This window comes from Triticum urartu, chromosome 3A (genome assembly GCF_056163025.1).
Source record: "Triticum urartu cultivar PI428250 chromosome 3A, HENAU_Tu73, whole genome shotgun sequence".
NCBI classification, from domain to species: domain Eukaryota; kingdom Viridiplantae; phylum Streptophyta; class Magnoliopsida; order Poales; family Poaceae; genus Triticum; species Triticum urartu.
Genome location: NC_141875.1, coordinates 202161115 through 202180494, shown reverse-complemented (window position 1 = coordinate 202180494; position 19380 = coordinate 202161115). Strand labels below are relative to the sequence as shown.

General features: G+C 42.3%; 1 protein-coding gene across 1 annotated transcript; it reads right to left on the bottom strand.

Moving 5' to 3' along the window:
- Positions 1–15434: 15434 nt before the first annotated feature.
- LOC147979194 (uncharacterized) lies at positions 15435–15878 on the bottom strand. The gene has a single exon (XM_087515078.1). It carries the CDS (start codon positions 15876–15878, stop codon positions 15435–15437), a length of 444 nt encoding a protein of 147 aa, XP_087371204.1.
- Positions 15879–19380: the final 3502 nt, after the last annotated feature.

Genomic DNA, 19380 nt, shown 5'->3' with positions numbered 1-19380 from the left:
TGGTTGGTTGTTGTATTCTCCCGTGAACGTTAGTTGTTCCTCCTTGTTGCCATGCCATCCATCCGTGGGAACCCAGTAACTGGGATCACCCCGCTATCTTTTGCACGCTCCCGCCACACTTCCTTTGCACCAGTATCTCCATGAGCTACCGGAACCGATATGTTGCCATGGCATCATTTTCGGATTCGTTTTCGTGGCACCCCTTTCGTTCCCGCCATGATGACAACATGCTTCATATCATACTCCTGTCAACATTTCCAAATTGCATAAAACTTGCAAATGTCATCCGCATCATGATAACAACATCAAGAATTTTTAAAATTGTTGTTTGCTTTAAGTTGCTAAATACTTATGGGGATTTTTCTGGATTTGTTGTTTGTTATATGCGACCCCATTTAAATGGCTTTGATAGATAGTTTCTTTATGCTTCACCTCTTGCCATGTTAAGAACATTTAATATTGTTGAGTACCTAACCCGGAGTGAAGTAAATAATCGAATGTGGTGTTTCGTCAACATGCATCTTGATACACGTTGAGCTCCACTTAACTTGTAGTTTTGTTTGTGCACTTTGCCATGCCATGCATATTTAAACCGGACATGCATCATCCTTGGTTGCGCATCATGCCATGTTTATGTGATGGTTGTTTACTATGTTGCTTGCTTCTTTCCAGGTTGCTTCTCTCGTTAGCTTCGGTTTCGTTCCGGAGTTGTGAGGATTCATTCGACTACGTCCGTTTGTCTTCTTCATGGACTCGTTCTTCTTCCTTGCGGGATCTCAGGCAAGATGACCATACCCTCGAAATCAGTTATATCTTTGCTTGCTAGTTGTTCGCTCTATCGCTATGTCTCACTACCTACCACTTGTTTATCAAGCCTCCCAAATTGCCATGATAGTCTCTAACCTTTTTCAACCATCCTAGCAAACCGTTGTTTGGCTATGTTACCGCTTTTGCTGAGCCCCTCTTATAGCGTTGCTAGATGCAGGTGAAGTTGAAGATTGCTCCATGTTGAAATATGTTTATGTTGGGATATCACAATATCTCTTATTTAATTAATGCATCTATATACTTGGTAAAGGGTGGAAGGCTCGGCCTTATGCCTGGTGTTTTGTTCCACTCTTGTCGCCCTAGTTTCCATCATACCGGTGTTATGTTCCTTGATTTTGCGTTCCTTACGCGGTTGGGAGTTATGGGAACCCCTTGACAGTTTGCTTTGAATAAAACTCCTCCATCAAGGCCCAACCTTGGTTTTAACATTTGCCACCTAAGCCTTTTTCCCTTGGGTTCTACAGACTCAAGGGCATCTTTATTTTAAACCAATGGGCCAGTGCTCCTCCGAGTGTTGGTCCAAACTGGGCGATGTCTGGCACCCCCTGGGGAACCAGGGTCTATGCCAAACCGACGTCTTGCCCATCCGGTGTGCCCTGAGAACGAGATACGTGCGACTCCTATCAGGATTTGTCGGCACATCGGGCGGCTTTGCTGGTCTTGTTTTACCATTGTCGAAATGTCTTGTAACCGGGATTCCGAGACTAATCGGGTCTTTCCGGGAGAAGGAAAATCCTTCGTTGACCATGAGAGCTTGTGATGGGCTAAGTTGGGACACCCCTACAGGGTATAAACTTTCGAGAGCCGTGCCCATGGTTATGTGGAACATGGGAATTTGTTAATATCCGGTTGTAGAGAACTTGACACTTGACTTAATTAAAATGCATCAACCGCGTGTGTAGCCGTGATGGTCTCTTTTCGGCGGAGTCCGAGAAGTGAACTCGGTCTTGTGTTATGCTTGAACGTAAGCAGTTTCAGGATCACTTCTTGATCACTTCTGGCTTCACGACCGTTGCATTGCTTCTCTTTTCGCTCTTATTTGCGTATGTTAGGCACCATATATTGCTTAGCGCTTGCTGCAACTCCACCTCATTACCTTATCCTACCCATAAGATTAAATAGTCTTGATCTCGCGGGTGTGATATTGCTGAGTCCTCGTGACTCACAGATACTTCCAAACAGTTGCAGGTGCCGATGATACCAGTGCAGGTGACGCAACCGAGCTCAAGTGGGAGCTCGATGAAGATCTTGGTCATTGTTATGTGTCTTTTCCGGATGATCAGTAGTGGAGCCCAGTTGGGACGATCGGGGATCTAGCATTTGGGGTTGTCTTCTTTTATTTTGGTTCCGTAGTCGGACCTTTGATTGTATTCTGGATGATGTATGTTTAACTTGTTATTTATGTGAAGTGGCGATTGTAAGCCAACTCTTTATCCCTTTCTTATTCAGTACATGGGATTGTGTGAAGATTACCCCACTTGTGACTAAACCACCATGCGGTTATGCCTCTAAGTCATGCCACGACACGTGGGAGATATAGCCGCATCGTGGGTGTTACAATTTATGTAGAAATAGACCCCATCTTGTTATCCTTAATGGCAACGATACATACGTGCCGTTTCCCCTTCTGTCACTGGGATCAAGCACCGTAAGATCGAGCCCATCACAAAGCACCTCTTCCCATGGCAAGCAAAATCGATCTAGTTGGTGATACGTCTCTGTCGTATCTATAATTTTTGATTGTTCCATGCCAATATTATTCAACTTTCATATACTTTTTGGCAACTTTTTATATTATTTATGGGACTAACGTATTGATCCAGTGCCCAGTGCCAGTTCCTGTCTGTTGCATGTTTTTGGTTTCGCAGAATATCCATATCAAACGGAGTCCAAATGGGATAAAAATGGACGGGGCTTATTTTTGGAAAATATGGAAAATTTGGAAGGAAAATCAATGCGAACCAGTGCCCGAGGTGGTCACGAGGCAGGCCCCCCCCCCTTAGGGCGCGCCCCCTACCCTTGTGAGCCCACCGTAAGGCGGTTGATGCTCTTCTTTTGCTGCAAGAAAGCTAATATTCGGAAAAAAATCATGGCGAAGGTTTCAGGCCAATCGGAGTTAAGGATGTCCATATATATATGTACGAAACGGTGAAACAGAGCCAAAACAGAACGCAGAACCAGAGAGAAACAGAGAGATAGATCGAATCTCGGAGGGGCTCTCACCCCTCCCATGCCATGGAGGCCAAGGACCAGAGGGGAAACCCTTCTCCCATCTAGGGAGGAGGTCAAGGAAGAAGAGGAAGAAGGGGGGCCCTCTCCCCCTCTCCCCCGGCGGCGCCGGAACACCGCCGTGGCCATCATCATCATCACCGCGATCTTCACTAACACCTCCGCCATCTTCACCAACATCTCCATCACCTTCCCCCTCTATCTACAGCCGTCCACTCTCCCGCAACCCGCTGTACCCTCTACTTGAACATGGTGCTTTATGCTTCATATTATTATCCAATGATGTGTTGCCATCCTATGATGTCTGAGTAGATTTTCGTTGTCCTATCGGTGGTTGATGAATTGCTATGATTGATTTAATTTGCTTGTGGTTATGTTGCTATCCTTTGGTGCCCATCATATGATTGCGCGCGTGGATCACACCATAGGGTTAGTTGTATGTTGATAGGACTATGTATTGGAGGGCAAGAGTGACAGAAGCTTCAACCTAACATAGAAATTGATGCATACGGGATTGAAGGGGGACCAATATATCTTAATGCTATGGTTGGGTTTTACCTTAATGAACATTAGTAGTTGCGGATGCTTGCTAATAGTTCCAATCATAAGTGCATATAATTCCAAGTCAGGGATGACATGCTAGCAGTGGCCTCTCCCACATAATACTTGCTATCGGTCTAGTAAAGTAGTCAATTGCTTAAGGGACAATTTCGCAACTCCTACCACCACTTTTCCACACTCGCTCTATTTACTTTAGTTGCTTCTTTACCTTAACAGCCCCTAGTTTTATTTTCGTGCTCTTTACTTTCTTGCAAGCCTTTCCGAAAACACCTACAGAGTACTTCTAGTTTCATACTTGTTCTAGGTAAAGCGAACGTCAAGCGTGCGCAGAGTTGTATCGATGGTCGATAGAACTTGAGGGAATATTTGTTCTACCTTTAGCTCCTCGTTGGGTTCGACACTCTTACTTATCGAAAACTGTTGTGATCCCCTATACTTGTGGGTTACCAAGACCTTTTTCTAGTGCCGTTGCTAGGGAGCAATAGCGTGGGGTGAATATTCTCGTGTGTGCTTGTTTGCTTTATCACTAAATAATTTTTATTTGCTGTTCTTAGTTGTTTCCTATCTTTAGTTATGGGTAGGAAACACAAAATACCAAAAAATTAGTTGTACCTACTGAACCAATGGTTGAAGAACCAATCAAAATCTATCACACTGCTGAAGCTTATTACTTGGATCATCTTCGATCCCTATGTGCTCGTGCTGAAACCCCAACTAGTTTAGTCGAGGGCAAATCCTTAGATGAGCATGCTTGTTATGTGCGACACCGTATATCTGAAAAAGGAAAACTATTATGGGGTCAAATTCAATGTTTGCAATGCTATGCTTGGAATTTATGTGAAATATATGATTTTACTTGTTGTTCTGAAAACCCTAAGAAACACCTTCCCTACCAATGTGAGTTTATTGATAATGGAATCTTATCTTCATATGCTAAGGGTGTTTATAATTACTATGATGTTCAACAAATTGGAGAATTTGTTCCTTTTAAGGGTGCTTTTGAAATTGCTTCTTTGATTGAAAAGTATGATGCTACTCTTTACAAATCTGAAAATTTTGCCATATTTAAATATTGCTATGATAATTATGCTTCTAATGCCTATGTTGAACTATATATTGAGGGCTACTCCGCTGTCCAAGAAGAAACTAATATTTTGCAGGAGTCTATGGAAGAAGAAATTGATGACACTGTGAGCTCATTGGATGAAAAAGATGAGGAGGATGGCGAAGAACAAAAGGAGGAAGAGCGGATTGATCACCCGTGCCCACCATCTAATGAGAGTAACTCTTCAACTCATACATTGTTTAATTCCCCTTCGTGCTTACCGAAGGATGATTGCTATGATGACTGTTATGATCCCGTTGATTCTTTTGAAATATCCCTTTTTGATGATGCTTGCTATGCTTATGGCCAAGATGCCAATATGAATGATGCTTATGGAGATGAACTTGCTATAGTTCCTTATGTTAAACATGAAATTGTTGCTATATGCACCCATGCATGATAGTCCTATTATCTTTTTGAATTCTCCCGACTACACTATATCGGAGAAGTTTGCACTTATTAAGGATTATATTGATGGGTTGCCTTTTATCGTTGCACATGATGATTTTGATGAATATAATATGCATGTGCTTGCTGCTCCTACTTGAAATTATTATGAGAGAGGAACTATATCTCCACCTCTCTATGTTTCCAATACGATAAAATTGCAAGAAACTGTTTATACTATGCATTGGCCTTTACTATGTGTGCATGAATTGTTCTTTTATGACATGCCGATGCATAGGAAGAGACTTAGACTTCGTCATTGCTTGATATATGTTACTTTGTGCTCACTACTAAATTACAAATCATTTCTAATTAAAATTGGCTTTGATATACCTTGGGATCCGGGTGGATTCACTACTTGAGCACTATATGCCTAGCTTAATGGCTTTAAAGAAAGCACTGCCAGGGAGACAACCCGGAAGTTTTAGAGAGTCATTTATTTCTTTTGAGTGCTTTCATATAGTTTAAAAACAACAAAAATAAAGAGGGGAACCCAAAACTTTTTCAAAAAAGGAAAGCGAAAGTGAGAAAGACAAGCATTGTTGAAGTGGGAGCTACCCTTGAACTTTGTTCATGCTCACGAAAACTTTGTGAATCTTGATTACAGAAACTTTTCAATAAAAATAATTATCGCCTTGTACAATTCCATTGTGTTATAAAAATAATGTGCCAAGGTTTGCCTTTAGGATGTTTACATTTGCTTGATGGTTTGTACGGTGCAGGACAGAAACTTTGGCTGTAGTGCGCGATTTTACATTTTTAGCTGGAACGTCAAATGGTTCTGATTCTTTTTGAACTGTCTTCCTATACAAATTGTTTATTTTTCCAAATTGTGGCAGAATTTGTAAAGTACCAGAAGTATGGTGAATGTACAAATTGCTACAGACTGTTCTGTTTTAGACAGATTCTGTTTTTGATGCATAGTTTGCTTGTTTTGATGAAACTATCAATTTATATCAGTGGATTAAGCCATGGAAAAGCTATATTACAGTAGAAACAATGCAAAAACAAAATATGAATTGGTTTGCAACAGTACCTAGAGTAGTGATTTGCTTTATTATACTAACGGATCTTACCGAGTTTTCTGTTGAAGTTTTGTGTGGATGAAGTGTTCGATAATTGAGAAGGTCTCGATGTGAGAAGAAGGAAGAGAGGAAAGAGCTCAAGCTTGGGGATTCCCGAGGCACCCCAAGTAAATATTCAAGGAGACTCAAGCGTCTAAGCTTGGGGATGCTGGGGAGGCATCCCCTCTTTCTTCAACAAGTATCGGTATGTTTTCGGATTCGTTTCGTACATGTGATATGTGCAATCTTGGAGCGTATTTTGCATTTAGGTTTTTATTTTTATTTTTATGCACCATGCTGGTATGAGATAGTCCTTGGTTGATTTATAGAATGCTCATTGCACTTCACTTATATCTTTTGAGTATGGCTTTATAGAATGCTTCATGTGCTTCACTTATATCATTTGAAGTTTGGATTGCCTCTTTCTCTTCACTTAGACAACCGCCATTTGTAGAATGCTCTTTTGCTTCACTTATATTTGTTAGAGCACAGGCATATCTTTTGTAGAAAGAATTAAACTCTCTTGCTTCACTTATATCTATTTAGAGAGATGACAGGAATTGGTCATTCACATGGTTAGTCATAAAATCCTACATAAAACTTGTAGATCACTGAATATGATATGTTTGATTCCTTGCAATAGTTTTGCGATATAAAGATGGTGATATTAGAGTCATGCTAGTGGGTAGTTGTGGATTGTAGAAATACTTGTGTTGAAGTTTGTGATTCCCGTAGCATGCACGTATGGTGAACCGTTATGTGATGAAGTCGGAGCATGATTTATTTATTGATGGTCTTCCTTATGAGTGGCGGTCGGGGACGAGCGATGGTCTTTTCCTACCAATCTACCCCCCTAGGAGCATGCGCGTAGTACTTTGTTTCGATGACTAATAGATTTTTGCAATAAGTATGTGAGTTCTTTATGACTAATGTTGAGTCCATGGATTATACGCACTCTCACCCTTCCACCTTTGCTAGCCTCTCTAGTACCACGCAACTTTCGCCGGTACCATAAACCCACCATATATCTTCCTCAAAACAGCCACCATACCTGCCTATCATGGCATTTCCATAGCCATTCCGAGATATATTGCCATGCCACTTCTATCATCATCATATACATGACTTGAGCATCATTGTCATATTGGTTTGCATGATCGTATGGTAGCTAGCATGATGTTTTCATGGCTTGTCCGTTTTTTAATGTCATTGCTACGCTATATCATTGCACATCCCAGTACACCACCGGAGGCATTCATATAGAGTCATATCTTTGTTCTAGATATTGAGTTGTAATATCGAGTTGTAAGTAAATAAAAGTGTGATGATCATCATTATTAGAGCATTGCCCCAGTGAGGAAAGGATGAGGGAGACTATGATTCCCCCACAAGTCAGGATGAGACTCCGAACGAAAAAAAATAAAAAAAGAGAAAGGCCAAAAAAGAGAAGGCCCCCAAAAAGAGAAAACAAAAAAATGAGAGAAAAAGAGAGAAGGGGCAATGTTACTATCCTTTTGCCACACTTGTGCTTCAAAGTAGCACCATGTTCTTCATATAGAGGGTCTTTTGAGTTATCACTTTCATATACTAGTGGGAATTTTCATTATAGAACTTGGCTTGTATATTCCAACGATGGGTTCCTCAAATGCCCTAGGTCTTCATGAGCAAGCAAGTTGGATGCACACCCACTTAGTTTCAGTTTGAGCTTTCATATACTTATAGCTCTAGTGCATCCGTTGCATGGAAATCCCTACTCATTCACATTGATATCTATTGATGGGCATCTCCATAGCCCGTTGATACGCCTAGTTGATGTGAGACTATCTTCTCCTTTTTGTCTCCTCCACCATCATATTCTATTCCACCTATAGTGCTATGTCCATGGCTCACGCTCATGTATTGCGTGAAAGTTGAAAAGGTTTGAGAACGTCAAAAGTATGAAACAATTGCTTCGCTTGTCATCGGGGTTGTGCATGATTTGAATATTTTGTGTGGTGAAGATGGAGCATAGCCAGACTATATGATTTTGTAGGGATAACTTTCTTTGGCCATGTTATTTTGAAAATGCATGATTGCTTTATTAGTATGCTTGAAGTATTATTGTTTTTATGTGAAATGATAGACTATTGCTTTGAATCACTCGTATCTTAATATTCATGCCATGATTAGATTACATGATCAAGATTATGCTAGGTAGCATTCCACATCAAAAATTATCTTTTTTATCATTTACCTACTCGAGGACGAGCATGAATTGAGCTTGGGGATGCTGGTACGTCTCCGTCGTATCTATAATTTTTGATTGTTCCATGCCAATATAATTCAACTTTCATATACTTTTTGGCAACTTTTTATATTATTTTTGGGACTAACATATTGATCTAGTGCCCAGTGCTAGTTCTTGTCTGTTGCATGTTTTTGGTTTCGCAGAATATCCATATCAAACGGAGTCCAAACGGGATAAAAACGGACGGGGCTTATTTTTGGAAAATATGGAAAATTCGGAAGGAAAATCAACGCGAACTAGTGCCCGAGGTGGTCATGAGGCAGGGGACGCCCCCCCTTAGGGCGCGCCCCTACCCTCGTGAGACCACCGTAAGGCGGTTGACGCTCTTCTTTTGCCGCAAGAAAGCTAATATTCGGAAAAAAATCACGCCGATGGGCTTGTGGTTATGTTGCTATCCATTGGTGCCCATCATATGATTAAGCGCGTGGATCACACCATAGGGTTAGTTGTATGTTGATAGGACTATATATTGGAGGGCAAGAGTGACAGAAGCTTCAACCTAGCATAGAAATTGATGCATACGGGATTGAAGGGGGACCAATATATCTTAATGCTATGGTTGGGTTTTACCTTAATGAACATTAGTAGTTGCGGATGCTTGCTAATAGTTCCAATCATAAGCGCATAGAATTCCAAGTCAAGGATGACATGCTAGCAGTGGCCTCTCCCACATAATACTTGCTATTGGTCTAGTAAAGTAGTCAATTGCTTAAGGGACAATTTCGCAACTCCTACCACCACTTTTCCACACTCGCTATATTTACTTTAGTTGCTTCTTTACCTTAAAAACCCCTAGTTTTATTTTCGTGCTCTTTACTTTCTTGCAAGCCTTTCCGAAAACAGCTATAAAGTACTTCTAGTTTCATACTTGTTCTAGGTAAAGCGAACGTCAAGCGTGCGTAGAGTTGTATCGGTGGTCGATAGAACTTGAGGGAATATTTGTTCTACCTTTAGCTCCTCGTTGGGTTCGACACTCTTACTTATCGAAAACTGTTGCGATCCCCTATACTTGTGGGTTATCAGTTGGCCTAACTAAACCAAAGATCCAAAGAAGAAATACGAGGATATAAGTAATCATGCATATAAGAGATCAAAGATCTCAAATAAATTTAATGGATAAAAACATAGATCTGATCATAAACTCAAAGATCATCGGATCCCAACAAACACACCGCAAAAGGAGTTACATCAAATAGATCTCCAAGAGACCATTGTATTGAGAATCAAAAGAGAGAGAGGGAGAGAGAGGAAGCCATTGCTACCTCTTAAGCACTGCGTTGGTTTTCCCTTGAAGAGGAAAGGGTGATGCAGCAAAGTAGCATAAGTATTTCCCTCAGTTTTTGAGAACCAAGGTATCAATCCAGTAGGAGACTAGACGCAAGTCCCTCGTACCTACACAAACAAATAAGAACCTCGCAACCAACGCGATAAAGGGGTTGTCAATCCCTTCACAATCACTTACGAGAGTGAGATCTGATAGAGATAATAAGATAAATATTTTTGGTATTTTTATGATATAGATAGGAAAATAAATATTGCAAAATAGATGGGAACTTATATGATAAAAGATAGACCCGGGGGCCATAGGTTTCACTAGTGGCTTCTCTCAAGATAGCGAAGTATTACGTGGGTGAACAAATTACTGTCGACCAATTGATAGAAAAGTACATGATTATGAGAATATCTAGACATGATCATGTATATAGGCATCACGTCCACGACAAGTAGACCGAAACGATTCTGCATCTACTACTATTACTCCACACATCGACCACTATCCAACATGCATCTAGAGTATTAAGTTCATAAGAATAGAGTAACGCATTAGGCAAGATGACATGATGTAGAGGGATAAACTCAAGCAATATGATATAAACCCCATCTTTTTATCCTCGATGGCAACAATACAATACGTGCCTTGTTGCCCCTGCTGTCACTGGGAAAGGACACCGCAAGATTGAACCCAAATCTAAGCACTTCTCCCATTGCAACAAAGATCATTCTAGTAGGCCAAACCAAACTGATAATTCGAAGAGACTTGCAAAGATAACCAATCGTACATAAAAGATTTCATAGAAGAATCAAATATTGTTCATAGATAAACTTGATCATAAAACCACAATTCATCGGATCTCGACAAACACATCGCAAAAAAGAATTACATCGAATAGATCTCCAAGAAGATCGAGGATAACATTGTATTGAGATCCAACGAGAGAGAAGAAGCCATCTAGCTAATAACTATGGACCCGAAGGTCTGTGGTAAACTACTCACACATCATCGGAGAGGCTATGGTGTTGATGTAGAAGCCCTCCGTGATCGATTCCCCCTCTGGCGGAGCTCCTGAAAAGGCCCCAAGATGGGATCTCTTGGGTACAGAAGGTTGCGGCGGTGGAAATAGGGTTCCGTGGTGCTCCTGGATGTTTTCAGGGTATATGGATATATATAGGAGGAAGAAGTGGGTCGGTGGAGCTGCGAGGGGCCCACGAGGGTGGGGGGCTCCTCCCTGCCTCATGGCCGCCTCATTTCTTTCTTGACGTGTACTCCAAGTCCCCTGGATCATGTTTGTTCCAAAAATAACTCTCCCGAAGGTTTCATTCCGTTTGGATTCCGTTTGATATTCCTTTTCTGCGGAACACTGAAATAGGCAAAAAACAGCTATTTGCACTAGGCCATGGGTTAGTAAGTTAGTCCCAAATATAATATAAAAGTGTATAATAAAGCCCATTAAACATCCAAAACAGATAATATAATAGCATGGAACAATAAAAAATTATAGATACGTTGGAGACGTATCAAGCATCCTCAAGCTTAATTCATGCTCGTCCTCGAGTAGATAAATGATAAAAAACAGAATTTTTGATGTGGAATGCTACCTAGCATAATTCTCAACGTAATTTTCTTTATTGTGGCATGAATATTCAGATCTGAGAGATTCAAGACAAAAGTTTAATATTGACATAAAAATAATAATACTTAAAGCATACTAACTAAGCAATCATGTCTTCTCGAAATAACATGGCAAAAGAAAGTTCATCCCTACAAAATCATATAGTTTGGTCATGCTCCAATTTTTTCACACAAGAATTCTCTCATCAAGCACAACCCCGATGACAAGCCAAGAAATTGTTCATACTTTAGTAGTCTCAAACTTTTTTCAATCTTCACACAATACATGAGCGTGAGCCATGGATATAGCACTATGGGTGGAATATAATATGATGATAGGGGTTATGTGGAGAAGACAAAAAAGGAGGAAGTCTCACATTGATGCGGCTAATCAATGGGCTAGGGAGATGTCCATAAATTGATGTCAATGCAAGGAGTAGGGATTGCCATGCAACGGATGCACTAGAGCTATAAATGTATGAAAGCTCAACAAAAGAAACTAAGTGGGTGTGCATCCAACTTGCTGTTGGAATATACAAGCCAATTGCTATAATGAAAAATTCCCACTAGTATATGAAAGTGACAAAACAAGAGACTCTCTATCATAAAGATCATGGTGCTACTTTGAAGCACAAGTGAGGAAAAAGAGGATAGTAGCATTGTCCCTTTTTATTTTCTCTTTTTTTTCTTTTTTGGGCCTTTTTTTATTTGGCCTTTCTCTTTTTTTTATTTGGGACAATGCTCTATTAATGATGATCATCACACTTCTATTTATTTACAACTCAATGATTACAACTCGATACTAAAACAAAATATGACTATATATAAATGCCTCCGGCGGTGTACCGGGAAGGGGAATGAATTAAGAGTGACATGCATGATAAATTATGCATGGTGGCTTTGCCACAAATACGATGTCAACTACATGATCATGCAAGGCAATATGACAATGATGAAGCGTGTCATAAATGAAATGGTGGAAAGTTGCATGGCAATATATCTCAGAATGGCTATGGAAATGCCATAATAGGTAGGTATGGTGGCTGTTTTGTGGAAGATATAAGGAGGTTTATGTGTGATAGAGCGTGATCATATCACGGGGTTTGGATGCACCGGCGAAGTTTGCACCAACTCTCAAGGTGAGGAAGGGCAATGCACGGTACCAAAGAGGCTAGCAATGATGGAAAGGTGAGAGTGCGTATAATCCATGGACTCAACATTAGTCATAAAGAACTCACATACTTATTGCAAAAATCTACAAGTCATCAAAAACCAAGCATTACGCGCATGATCCTAGGGGGATAGATTGGTAGGAAAAGACCATCGCTCGTCCCCGACCGCCACTCATAAGGAAGACAATCAAAGAACACCTCATGTTTCAAATTTGTTACACAACGGTTACCATACATGCATGCTACGGGACTTGCAATCTTCAACACAAGTATTTCTCAAATTCACAACTACTCAACTAGAACACCCTAATATCACCATCTTTATATCTCAAAAAAATTATCAAGTATCAAACTTCTCATAGTATTCAATGCACTTTTTATGATAGTTTTTATTATACCGGTCTTGGATGCCTATCATATTAGGAGTAATTTTATAACCAAAGAAAATTACCATGCTGTTCTAAAGGACTCTCAAAATAATATAAGTAAAGCATGAGAGATCAATAATTTCTATAAAATAAAACCACCACCGTGCTCTAAAAGATATAAGTGAAGCACTAGAGCAAAATTATCTAGCTCAAAAGATATAAGTGAAGCACAAAGAGTATTCTAATAAATTCCGATTCATGTGTGTCTCTCCCAAAAGGTTTGTACAGCAAGGATGATTTTGGTCAACTAAAAAGCAAAGACTCAAATCATACAATACGCTCCAAGAAAAACACATATCATGTGGTGAATAAAAATATAGCCTCAAGTAAAGTTACCGATGGAAGAAGACAAAAGAGGGGATGCCTTCTGGGGCATCCCCAAGCTTAGGCTTTTGGTTGTCCTTCAATTTTACCTTGGGGTGCCTTGGGCATACCCAAGCTTAGGCTCTTGCCACTCCTTATTCCACAATCCATCAAATCTTTACCCAAAACTTGAAAACTTCACAACACAAAACTCAATAGAAGATCTCATGAGCTCCGTTAATATAAGAAAACAAACCACCACTTAAGGTACTATAATGAACTCATTATTTATTTATATTGGTGTTAAACCTACTGTATTCCAACTTCTCTATGGTTCATACCCTCCGATACTAGCCATAGATTCATCAAAATAAGCAAACAACACACAGAAAACAGAATCTGTCAAAAACAGAACAATCTGTAGTAATCTGTAGGTTTTGAATACTTCTGTAACCCCAAAAATTCTGAAATAAATCGGTGGACGTGAGGAATTTTTCTATTAATCATCTTCAAAAAAGTCAACCTAATTGCACTCTCCAGTAAAAATGGCAGCAAATCTCGTGAGCGGTAAAGTTTCTGTTTTTTACAGCAAGATCGCAAAAACTTCCCCCAAGTCTTCCCAAAGGTTCTACTTGGCCCAAACACTAATTAAAAGCATAAAACCACATCTAAACAGAATCTAGATGAATTATTTATTGCTAAACATAACCAAAAACAAGAAACAAAAATAAAATTGGGTTGCCTCCCAACAAGAGCTATCATTTAACGCCCATAGCTAGGCATAAAAGCAAGAATAGATCTAGGTATTATCATCTTCGCTATGCAATCCATAAGTGGCTCTCATAATAGATTCATAAGGTAATTTAATTTTCTTTCTAGGAAAGTGTTCCATGCCCTTCCTTAATGGAAATTGGAATCTAATATTCCCTTCTTTCATATCAATAATTGCACCAATCATTCTAAGGAAAGGTCTACCAAGAATAATAGGACATGTAGGATTGCAATCTATATCAAGAACGATGAAATCTATGGGAACATAATTCCTACTTTCAACAATAAAAACATCATTAATCCTTCCCATAGGTTTCTTAATAGTGGAATCCGTGAGGTGCAAATTTAGAGAACAATCATCAAATTCACGGAAACCTAACACATCACACAAAGTTTTTGGAATCGTGGAAACGCTAGAACCCAAATCACATAAAGCATAGCATTCATGATCTTTAATTTTAATTTTAATAGTAGGTCCCACTCATCATGAAGTTTTCTAGGAATAGAAACTTCTAATTCAAGCTTTTCTTCATAAGATTGCATTAAAGCATCAACAATATGTTTGGTAAAAGCTTTATTTTGACTATAAGCATGTGGAGAATTTAGCACGGATTGCAAAAAGGAAATAAAATCTATCAAAGAGCAATTATCATAGTTAAATTCCTTGAAATCCAAAATACTGGGTTCATTTCTATGTAAAGGTTTGACCTCTCCAATCCCACTTTTACCAAATTTTGCATCAAGATCTTTTTTTTTCCGAGAAAACGCAAAGGACTCTTTGCGTTTCATTTCATTGAAAAGATGAGAAGATACAATCCTCCTAGGAGGTGGTGGTTACATGGATTGGCAACCTATCAGTGGACATCCCAGTTGGTGGGGAGGACTACCCTAAGACCCAAAGCGCCAGCTTGTGCCCAACATTTGGCTTCGGCCTTAATCCTATCTATGAGTGCGGTAACCGAGGGGCACGCATTGTCGAAGACGCACTCGTTGCGTTGTTTCCAAATCATCCAAGGGACGAGCATGGCGATAGATTGCAGGCCTTTCCATAGCGCATGTGGGGTCTGCCCTTTCATTCGTTGCCACCAGTCCGTGAGGGTGGGCTCATTGCTTGGCGGTTGAGAAGGTATCCTCGCCCAAGCCAGCACGTCGTGCCAGACCTGCCGCGTAAACGGGCATTCCAGGAGCAGGTGCCACATTGACTCTGAGGCCTGATCATAGAGGAGGCATCGTGGATGGTGCTGTAGGTCGCGACGGGCTAGTCTCTCCGCCGTCCAGCACCGGTCCTGGCTAGCCAACCAGTGAAAGAAATGTACACGACGCGGTGCCCAGCTCTTCCAGGTAAGCTTCTAGGAGGGGCATTTCATGGATCCATGGAAGGTTGCGGCGTAGCATGACCGTGCCGTGTAGTTGCCACTAGTCGTCCATCTCCAGAGCATTTGGTCGGGCCGGTTTGATAGGCTGATCTGCTGCACGGCCTGCCACAGTCTGAGATATTGGCCAATCTCGTGGATCCCTATCACTCCTTGAATGTCACGAGCCCAAGCATTGCCCGCTAGGCCTGCGGCCACCGTTGTCAACTTGCATCGCCGGTTGGGAATGCATTGGTAGAGTGCTGGCGTGAGCTCCCGCACGGACTGGCGGTTGAGCCATCGGTCATCCCAGAACAATGCCGTCTGTCCATCGCCAAGCTCCATGGTCATCGATGCGAAGAACAACGCGCGCTCCTCGCGGGAAAACTGGAGGTCGAGGCCTCGCCATGTGCAGTCGTCGTCCGTGTGGGAGAACCACATCTAGCGCAGGTGCAGCGCTAGGCTGGCACGCTCCAGGTCCTGGACCCCGAGCCCGCCGTACTCGAGCGGGCGGCACACACATCGCCAGTTGACGTGGCAGTGTCCGCCATTAGCAGCAGCGCGCCCAGCCAACAAGAAGCCGCGCTGGATCTTTTCGAGCTGTCTCAAGGTCTTCTTGGGCGGCACGAACGCGAGCAGGTGATGTATCGGGATCGCGGCGAGCACCGATTTGACCAAAGCTAGCCGCCCGGTTTTGTTCATGAGCCATGCCTTCCATGTGGGGAGCCGAGAGGCCACCGAGTCGACGAGGGGTTGTAGTTGGGCAGCTGAGGGGCGGCGTAGCGCGAGAGGGATGCCAAGATAAGTAATGGGTAGCTCCGCTTTCGCGCATCCCACCTGATCAATTGCTGCATCCGCCTCAGGGTCACCATTGAAAACGGTGGCGAAGCTTTTGGCATAGTTGACTCGGAGGCCGCTAGCTTCACTGAATGTGGCCAGGATCGTGCGGACGGCCTCCACGTTGTCTTGCGTGGCATGGCAGAATAGCATCACGTCGTCAGCGTACAAGGATATGGCCGGAATGTCTCGTCGGGGGTGCAGCCGCTGCAGTATGCCGGCGTCGTGGGCGCGGCTGATTAGACGTCCAAGGATGTCCACGGCGAGCACGAAGAGCTGTGGAGAAACGGGGTCTCCCTGGCGCAGCCCGCGCGCAGCGATGCCACACTGGCGGTCCCGGCTCACCATTGATCATGATTCGGGTGCTCAAAGACGATAGCAAGATCGCGAGCCACTCCCTGAAGCGCGGTCCGAATCCGTATTGGCCAAGAGCCTCAAAAAGGAAGGGCCATGATAGGGAGTCGAAGGCGCGCGTTAGGTCGAGCTTGAGCATCGCTCTCGGAGCCCCAAGTTGGTGCAGCAGCTTCATCGATTGCCGGACGAGGACAAAGTTGTCGTGCAGGCTCCGTCCCGGGATGAAAGCGTTCTGGTTGCGGCTGACCATGTTTCCCAGTCTGGGTGCTAGGCGGAGCGATAGCACCTTCTCTAAGATCTTCGCCACAAGGTGAATGAGGCATATTGGCCGATAGTCGCATAGTTGGCACGCATCTGCCGCTTTGGGAGTAATGTTAAGAGGGCCTGGTTGAGCTTGCTTGAAAGTGCGTTATATCGACTAGAGGGGGGGTGAATAGGCGATTTTTATGAAAGTCTTCAAAACTTGGGAGTTATGAAGACAAACAGTGAAGATTATGCCTATTACTATGCAGCGGAAGTTAGATTACACTAGGCCAGCCATGGTCATGTATTCAATAGAGTGAAAGCACAGTGACAAACAGCTTTAGTGTAATAAGGATCAAGTAGGAAGAAGTTATGAAGCCAAACAGATCATGCATTCACGTTGTGAAGACAAATGATAAAGCAAGCACGCAATGACTTCACAATGAGTAACAGCAAGAGAAGGAAGTGAAGATGAAACCAGTGACTCGTTGAAGACAATGATATGTTGGACCAGTTCCAGTTGCTGTGACAACTGTACGTCTGGTTGGAGCGGCTAGGTATTTAAACCTTAGGACACACAGTCCCGGACACCCAGTCCTAAACACACAGTTCAGGACACCAAGTCCTCACCGTAATCTCCTTGAGCTAAGGTCACTTAGTCCTCGCCCAATCACTCTGGTAAGTCTTCAAGGTAGACTCCCAAACCTTCACAGACTTCGTTCACTGGCAATCCACAATGTCTCTTGGATGCTCTGAACGCGACGCCTAACTGTCTGGAGGATTCACAGTCCTCAAGTGTAATAAGTCTTCAGATCACACAGACTAGAAGACTTAAGTGATGCCCAATTTACTCTGGCTCTGGGTGGTTAGGGCTTTTCTCCTCACTAGGAATTTTATCTCAAAGGCTTCGAGGTGGGTTGCTCTCAAACGACAAAAGCCGTGCACTGAAATCTGAGCAGCCAACTGTTTATGGTTGTGGGGGTGGGCTATTTATAGCCACTTGGCAACCCGACCTGATTTGTCTGAAATGACCCTGGGTCACTAAGGAACTGACACGTGTCTCAACGGTCAGATTTCGAACTCTCATGGCAACTTTACTTGGGCTACAAGCAAAGTTGACTTGTCCGGCTCTGGACAAGATTTGCTCTCATTGTCTTCACTCGAAGACATAGGTTTTTGATTTAGGCATCACTTAAGTCATTCTGACTTGTTCTCCTGGACCCCACTTAACAGTACGGTGGTTCCTATGACTCAACAAAAATAAAAAGAACTATGAAAGATCTAAGTCTTCGAGTTCCATAGGCTTCATAACGTGTCTTCTGTTGTCATAGTCTTCAATGTGAATATCTTCATATACCACCTTTGTCTTCAATGTCTTCATTCATTTTTAGGGGTCATCTCTGGTAGTAAACCGAATCAATGAGGGACTTCTACCTGTGTTTTCCTGCAATTCTCACAAACACATTAGTCCCTCAACTAGGTTTGTCGTCAATACTCCAAAACCAACTAGGGGTGGCACTAGATGCACTTACAATCTCCCCCTTTTTGGTGATTGATGACAAACTAGTTGAAGTTTTCAACGGGGAATATAAAGTGTGAAGTCTGTAAAAGAATTGTCATCATAAGTTGCAAGTGCTCCCCCTGAAGATGTGCATATAAGTTAATTTGCTTTTGGAATGCAAATGCACATGGCAGGTTGTACTTGTGGAGATCAGCTTCAGCTTATGATGACAATCCACTATGCATGTGAAAGTATATGAAGATAATAACATGCATAATGGAAAATGGACATCTGCAGAATGAGATGAGTGCAGAATTTATCGTCCCACATGCAGAATTTATCTTCGCAAAAGGAGTGGTAAAACAAGTAGCAGACGACCATCGAGTTTTAGTGTTTACAACTCAAAAGAACCAAATGAAGCAAAACAAGAGTTGCAAACACGAAGCAAGTATAACAAAACAAGGCACCCGCCCATATTGACCCGCTTGAAGACTATAAACATCATATGCTTCTCCCCCTTTTGTCAGGAATGACCAAAAAGGTTTGAAGACATAGAGTTTTCTACGCGTTCCCAGGCTCAGCAGGGTCGGTGGAGTTGTTTGGCGGTGCTGAGCTTTGAGGTGCTGAAGCGGGTGGTGGTGAAGTAGCATCATCATCTTCATCAATGATCCTCGTAGTGACGGTGGCAGCAGATGAGGAATACTCAGAGTCTTCAAGTGACGGTGTGTTGCGCATCACAGCCCTCCTAGGAGGTGTGGTGTCAAATTTGAAGCGCTCTGTGAAGCCATCCTCTTCAAGTTCAGCTTCAGTGCAGATCATTGAGAGCCCTTTCCACGTACGACGGCAAGTCTCATGCATAACGAAGGCATTCTTGGTGGCCAGGTTTCGAAGACGATTGACATCCACCAAGAGGCTCTTCATCTGACGTTTCAGCCAGTCGTGATGCCTATCTTGCTTTTGGTGAAGGGCCACAAGAAGCTCTCAGTCAGTGAGGACACGAGCACGCTT